At 39.0% G+C, this 7,890-nt stretch overlaps 1 protein-coding gene across 1 annotated transcript; it reads left to right on the top strand.

The window, feature by feature from the left end:
• Positions 1–1,962: 1,962 nt before the first annotated feature.
• On the top strand, positions 1,963–7,838 carry samd3 (sterile alpha motif domain containing 3). The gene is made up of 6 exons (XM_022770226.1): positions 1,963–1,996; positions 2,858–2,934; positions 4,171–5,163; positions 5,308–5,460; positions 5,757–5,849; positions 6,917–7,838. The coding sequence occupies exons 1-6, from the start codon at positions 1,963–1,965 to the stop codon at positions 7,229–7,231; spliced, it is 1,665 nt and encodes a 554-aa protein (XP_022625947.1). The 3' UTR covers positions 7,232–7,838.
• Positions 7,839–7,890: the final 52 nt, after the last annotated feature.

The following is a 7,890-nucleotide window of genomic DNA, read 5'->3' as shown; positions in this document are numbered from 1 at the left end:
CACTGTTAGCCCGGATTTTATTTCTACTCAAATTATCTATGTACGTTGAAATTGATTGTTTAAGTTTGATTGTATAACTATCAATTTTAAGCGCAGTCTACTAATTCAAAGTAGAATATATTTACATTTGAAAGTAATGTCATGAATGAGTAACTTTAAGTTAAATGGGATGAAATTTTTAAGTTTTGGTCATGACCACGCCTCTTAAATTCCCGCTGCATTCAAGTAGTATAGGAAGGTTCGCTGTTCCCGAGGTAATTTTTCAACTTGGATGCTACAAAGAAGATTTTTTATGTTTTAATACTCAAAACATGTAAAAAGACATGGTTAGCCGTTTCTGGTGATATTTCATGTTGTTATCAACTATGCAGAAACACTTTTTAAGCTTTATATCAGTGATTTTATCCCATACCTGTTGTTGTATTCTACTAGTAGACTCTACAATACCTAAATCACAAAAATATTGACTTGATATCATTGATATCATGATTTATGCAAATAAATAACTCACTAATCTATTTTACTCTACATGGGCAGATATTTACTGTAGCTTATCAGTGTTTGTGTGATTTTTGTCATTCGGAAAATCATTTACCCGATTATTCTGACACCACTTGAATGCAGCATAGGTAACCTGTCTGAAGGCATTTTGCTGCACGTCACTTCTCCTGCGTGTATTTTCCATGGATGTATTTTCAAGTGTTCGCTGCTGGCGACGTGTGCCTCGAGTGGAATAGAGACGAAAAAAGAGGGCGACAGTACGACTGAATCTGGTGAGTGAGCGACCGCGTTTTTCTCTGTGGTCGCTTTTGATTTAAAGTTAGCACTAGCTCCATGACTGTTACAGCAGTGAAAAAAAACGTTTTCATTAGCTAAACTGACGTGGTAATGTTAAGACACATTTGGCTAGCAGTGTAAAGCATTTTAACGGACATTTTTCTATTCTAAGACACACATAGCTTTAGTAGCTGTTTGTGAGCAGTGAAAACGACGTTTCAAGTATTAACACTGATATTTTCACTTGTTAACGCGCGCTCAAAACCGACATTTTGAATCTGCTCCTAAACGTTGTGGCCGGTTGAAAAGGTTGCTTAAACAGATATTTGAAGCTCCTGTTTTTCAGCATTGGAAATTTTTGCTCTTGCCACGCTAATTGGATATTTTTTGTGTATTTTTCCACTCAAGATAATTGCCATTAATTGTTAGTAAATCACCTATCAAATGTTAACTGTATTCATGTGACCAGGCTGTGATATTGCAATGTGTATGTGACCCTCTTTACTTCCACAAAGCAACATTACTTTTTAAGAAGTGAACATCAAACAAATGGCATTACACAGTTTTGTCACTATCCAGAATTAAGAGTCTCAAAATACAGATAGATTGTAGAGGATAATCTAACATTACTTCCCCGTCTCTTATGTTTGTTTTTTTTTATTATTGTGTTGCAGGTCTCCAGAAGACATGTTGTGGAAGTGTAAGTACTGCCCTTTCATCTGTGAAAAGAGAGCACAGCTTTTTAAGCACTATAGACTAAAACATGGGAGCTATGCGAGAACAGAACCATTTCCATGTTTACACCAGGAATGTCTGTGTACATTCAAATCACTCAATGCACTAAGAGTACACTTATCCCGCCTTCACACCAAACCTTCAGAACAGCAACCAACTGTAGATGTACCAGTAAAGTTTTGTTGTCTGTCATGTGGGTTTGCTGAGTCTTGTACTGAAACTGACTACTTTAGTCACCTGCATAATGCACACTTAAAAGTCAACCATAAAGTTAGTTGCCCTTATAAAGACTGTGACTTTGAAAGCAGTGTCTACTCCACATTCAAAGCACACAAGAGTAAAGCACACAAGGAACACAGCTGGAAGAGGTTCAAGTCAGAAATCATTGGTTGTGATTATGAAGGTCATGATCAGGATGGTGCACAAGAGCAAATATCACATGCTGATGACATGGCAGAGTTGGAAGGAGTTAGTGAAGAAGCTAGTGAGAATGATATTCGTGATTTAGGAAAGCAGCTAGAGCACAACTTAGCATCTCTTCTGTTAAAGATGCAAACAGTTATGCACATACCAGAGAGTTCTGTGCAAGAGGTATTACAGCAGCTTTGTCAAATCAATAAGCTGTCAGAGCCACTTCTGCATAACAAAGTGAGGGCTACACTAAATGAATACTTTGATAATGTGGATGATACAGTTGTGAGCAAAATTACCAGTGCTGTGTCAGAGTGTAACATGATGTCATTTTGTGCCAAAGATGGACCCTTAGGAAGTGCTAAAAAGAGAGCAGCCTATGTACGCAAAGAGTTCCCACTCGTAAAACCTATTGAATATGTTGTGGAAAAAGGCAAAAAACCACTTGCATATGTCCCAATTGTTCCAATGCTCCAGAAGCTGCTTAACAAAACTGACGTGTTAGATAAAGCTATGTCAGAAAAAGTCCATGTACTGCAGGAATACACGTCTTATGCAGATGGACAGTACTTTAATGAAAATTCTCTTCTTGCAAGCGATGAGTTCACAATTGCTCTTGGCCTTTACATTGACGACTTTGAAGTAGCCAATCCTCTAGGAACGTCAAAACTGAAACATAAAATGTGTGCAGTGTATTGGGTCATTGCAAATATACCTGCAAAATACAGGTCCACCCTCAACTCAATCCAGCTTGCTCTACTATGCAATACCTCTACAGTTAAAGAGTGTGGTTATGCAAAAGTTCTGCAACCTCTCATCTATGATCTAAAGATATTGGAGCAAAATGGTGTTTACATAGAGTCACTAGGTGTAAGTGTGAAGGGCACAGTCTTATATGTTGCCGCTGATAATCTTGGTGCTCACTCTCTTGCAGGATTCCTGGAGAGCTTCAAGGTCGACAAGTTCTGCAGATTCTGTCTAGCGAGCAGCAAAGACGCACAACAGCAAGAGGTATGTTCTGGATTCTTTCAGCTCAGAGACAAAGACTCTCATGATAGGCAAGTGCAGGAGGTGAGAGAGGACACAGCACTGACTCAGACTTATGGTGTGAAAAGAGCATGTCCATTAACTGAAAATCTCGAGCACTTTCATGTGGTCACTGGGTATCCTCCCGACATCTTGCACGATCTCTTTGAAGGCATTGTGCCAATTGAGTTGTCCCTGTGTCTTAAAAATCTGATAAGCAAGAGGTATTTCACGTTAGATACACTAAATCAGGCCATCAGACACTTTAATTATACATTCACAGACAAAACAGACCGCCCTCAGATCATCGGAAAGGGATTTTCCACAAAAGGAAGCATTGGTGGAAATGCCCATGAGAATTGGTGTCTCATAAGGCTCCTCCCATTTCTTATTGGTCACTGTGTTCCTGAGGGTGATGACACTTGGGAAATTCTGATGCTTCTTAAAGACATAATCGAGCTGGCTGTGGCACCAAGGCTTACTGAAGAGACACTGCATTTCATGGAATGTAAAATAACAGAACACAGACGGCTGCTGCAGTCAACTTTTCCAGGTTTTCAGTTAAAGCCAAAGCATCACTATCTGGAACACTATCCTTACCTTGTGAGGAAGTTTGGTCCCTTGTGCGATGTTTGGACAATGCGCTTCGAGGCGAAACACAAGTTCTTTAAAAAAGCAATTCGGAATGCTCAAAATTTCAAAAATGTTGCAATGACACTCGCTACAAAACACCAGAAAGCAGTCAGTTACCATCTTGACTGCAGCGCATTTTTCAAACCATCGGTGGAGATGACAAGGGTTACCCCAGTTTTGCTTGCCTCTTTCCCTTTGAATGTTCAGAAAGTATTTGCTCGAGACATTGCAAAGGTAGATTCTGTTCTGGATGTGTCATCTGTCTGCATAGATGGAATCATGTATCATCCAGGCATGATTCTCTCTTTTGGCTCATGCTCAGGTCTCTCTGAATTTTCCCAGATTGAAAAGATTGTTACAGCTAACACAGAAATCCTGTTCATCTGCCACAAAATGACCGCATGGTACTGTGAGCATTTGAGATCTTACCAACTTCTCTGTGGTGATATCCCCTACACACATGTGGTCAAGATATCGGAGCTGAATGATGTCCTCCCGTTATCAGCATACAGGGTCCAAGGAGAACTTATGGTCACATTGAAACGATATGTTATTTGCTAAATTCTTGTGTATATCCTTTCTCCCCAGATGGCTCAGCAAGAGAAATTCATCATGAGGGTTATTGTCTCAGAGGGAGACATCAGAAAGTTGACAATGACAACACGACCGAACACACTTGAAGATTTGATTGGCTGGCTTAAAGGCACTCTCCAAGAAAATTACAACTTCGTCCTACAGTACCAAGACCCCGACTTTAACAATGAACTGTGTAACCTTGAAGATGTCTCAGAGCTCCCAGATAAGCCAACGATTAAAATCATCCCTATGATTGAATTGGTACCAGTCACTAAACCAGTTGAACAACCTTCATTGTGTAGTGACGCAAGCAGCCTGGCAGACACCGAGATCCTGTCCAGCTCCTCTCTGGATAGAAGTGTGCCATGGCCAGAGGTGTTTGAAATTCCTAAATTTTCAGTTGATGTTGAGTACCGACTCCGTCAAGGTAACTTGTTATATCTCAGGGATGGAACCTATCTCAAAGTGACAAAAGAGCTAAAGCATGATATCCTTGAGAAATTGGCTGAGGTCATCTATGCATTTGATGCATACCCAAAAAAGGAAGATTTAGCGGCTGTTGCACAAGCTTTAGTAGAAACGCACCCATGTCTTAAAGAAGCGGGGTCACCCTCTGGCTGTGTTGGATGGAAGAACAGTTTGAAGTTCAAGGTTGGAAATTACAGAGCCAAAATGTGCAAGCTGGGCCGACTTGACGTCACTGTCAATAGTGGTAAACGTGGAAGATACTCTACAAATGGCGACCCTCCAAACAAGGACATCAAGAAGCCAAGGAAAGGAGAAATAAATTTCCTGCCTCAGTATCCAGAGGGGTTGGATGACCGCAACCTGGAAGCAGCTCGCCAGGTTCTAGTCAATGAGATGATGAAGGCAAAGCCAAATGGGTCCCTTATTAAGAAAGAGATGGATATGACCTTTGCTCTTCGGAGAAAAGAAGTTGTGACAGACAAGCCTGCAATTACCCAGATTGTACAGCGATGGCCAGCACTTTTCTCCGAAAGCCAGGTTTGTATGCCTGTATTGAGTATTTACAAATACTCAATACAGTGGTTGACACTGTGTGACCCAAATCGTGTTGTGTTGAGGGTCATAAATGTCTTTCATTTGACCATGGGCCTATACATGTTGGGCTATGTTTTATGTTTTCAGGTGTGTTACGAGTTCACCCGAGTGGTGGGGAAAAATCTCAAAGAAAACTTCTTTGAGGCACTTGACCGTTTCTCGCCAAACTTGATGGACTTCTTCAGGAAGAAGAGGGGCCTCAGTGGACAGCTTTTAACTGACCTTTTACGTCAGACAAAGGTAGGCTGACTTGTCTACCTAAGCTGACTGCCTCTCTTGCCTATCTATTATTCCCCCCTTTCTTCTCATCTCATTACTTTTCACTGCTCTCCCGTTTCCATTTCCTCCTCATTTCTCCTACTCTTTATACTTTGCTCTTTTCTTGTTTTTATCTCTCCACTTCTGTCCTTCTATCCACTCCTCTCTACTTTCTGTCCAGGAAGGTTGTAATGAAGTAATTAAATTGTGGCGATTTTCTGGAATCTATTTAACCATGTACAGTATGAGTGTACTTAGTTATGTCCACTATCTTCCAGACCACTGAGCCAACAGACATCAGGTGCCTTTGTCTTCGGGGACTGCCAGTCGTCTTGGGGGATGACCCCTCTGCGTTCTTCAAAACCTGCTCGGTAAGTAACTGAATTTGTTTTGAATATCTGCAAATTTTACAGATTCCATTGTCTATTGACTCAATATTGAGAAAAGTACATTGCTGCTATGGATCCAAGCATTTTAGAGTCTTAGAATCTTAGTCCAGGCCTACTAGAAAGTTAGTTAGATTTTCTGAATCTGAAATCTGTTCTTTGTTCATACCTTTCCACATGTTGCCTTTCAATTATTTTCCATTTGAAGTGTAGGCTAACCAAAACCAAAGCCAAAATATTTAGATCTCCCCCTGGTGGCTGGCTGTGGTACATGCATACATCCTACCAAGCTCTCTATGAGCTTTCTCTATTATAATGAATAATAATGAATGTTATATTTGATTTAGATTTTTTCATTTTAAAATGAATTCTAATTTACGATTCATGCTGGTATGCTTAAGATCAATGTTGTTCTGATGGTATAATGTTTTTCCTAATTAGGACATCCATTTTGGTGGTTTATTACATAATGCACCAAATTATTACATTTTCTTCATAAAAAAGTGAAACACCCGCATTTTGTAATAACTGACGCAATATGTAACAACTTATTACAAAATGCAGCAAAGTTTATTACATATTGTGTTCAAGAATTTTATTACAAAATGCGGCAGATTATTACAAAATGTGGCGTTATTACATAATGAGATGAAAATTTATTACATCATTACATATTGCACCGTTATTACATAATGTGTTGCTACAACCCCTCTTTTTATTTTGCTGAGGACTATGAAAAACCTTTACATAAGTTCTTACTTTTTGAGATTAAAGGACAATACTGGTCTTAAATTTGTATCAACTGCAACAATTGCATCTGTACTGGAAACAAGTTTTTACACAACTTTTCAGCTTGACTGGGACTGAAAAAGCTCTCCATCTATGCTGAGCTACAAAACCATTTCAGCACACAGGTTTTCAAACAGCTCTTGTAATGCACAGATCAAATTATGGCGATTTAAAATTGGTGTTGCCCTTTCTTAATTTCTGTGGTCAACACAGCATTATTGACATTACAATGTCCTCTCTTTGTCTGTTTCTTTTTCTGTTAGGATGCAACTGACAAGGACTTTTACAGTGAAACTTCAGTGGGAATCCTCTGCATTGATGAACATCCTCAACTCAACCCATCCACAGTGAGCATCATCTTGGAAGGGAGTGTGGTAATGGAGGAGCTGGCCAACCTGCCACAGGCTTTCTGTGTCCTTTTTGGACTGATTTATGCCTTGCACTTGGATTACCCCAAGTGCATGAAAAGCACCTTCGACTTTATTCAACAGGTCATGCTAAACCTGGGCAGAGGTGAGCTGAAACCCAAAATTCAATCTTTGAAGAATCAACTATCTGTTTTTAAAACAGGGGTCTGAATACTTATGCCACTGCTCTGGATCTGAGTGCTTGGTTATTTGTAATGTTGCACTTTAAAAATACCATGTTTACTGTGGGCACTGTTTGATATGCAAGTTTTTTTATGCATTGCTACTGATTTTGCTGTTTGATTCCATCCCGATTAGTGTATGATTCATGTTATTAGCACTGATCTAGCAGTTTGGTTCCATTCCTATTTCTAGCTACAGTATGTTTTATGGCATTGGCACTTATTTTTGTAGTTTAATTCCATGCTGATTGGTGTATGATTCGTGTTATTAGCACTGATCTAGTTTATTTCCTATTGCATTGGCATTGATTTTGTAGTTTAATGCCATCCTGATTCACAAGAGTCCTATTTGATTTTTTGATTGCAAACCTATTTTGTTTGATAACGTGATAAAGACAAGTTAAATAAAACATGTAGACAAGAATGTACTCCTGTGGTTTTGCTTTTTATTTTCTTAATTAATTTAATCTGTATAGTTTTTTTTTCTATTAAACAGATTTTATTTTACTCTTCAGATAGTGGAGTAATTGGGCAAAGGAATTTTTAAGGTAAATCAACTTGGAGGTTAGTGTATTCAGCTTAAAGTTATAAGTGGAATAAATATGTAAAGCAATTGATATTACTAATGTTTTTAAGTTTAATCATCTT

The sequence above is a fragment of the Seriola dumerili genome, unplaced genomic scaffold, assembly GCF_002260705.1.
Source record: "Seriola dumerili isolate Sdu_G_001 unplaced genomic scaffold, Sdu_1.0 BDQW01027613.1, whole genome shotgun sequence".
In the NCBI taxonomy this organism is placed as follows: Eukaryota; Metazoa; Chordata; class Actinopteri; order Carangiformes; family Carangidae; genus Seriola; species Seriola dumerili.
Note: the sequence above shows the minus strand (reverse complement) of the source record. Positions and strands in the feature narration are given on the sequence as shown.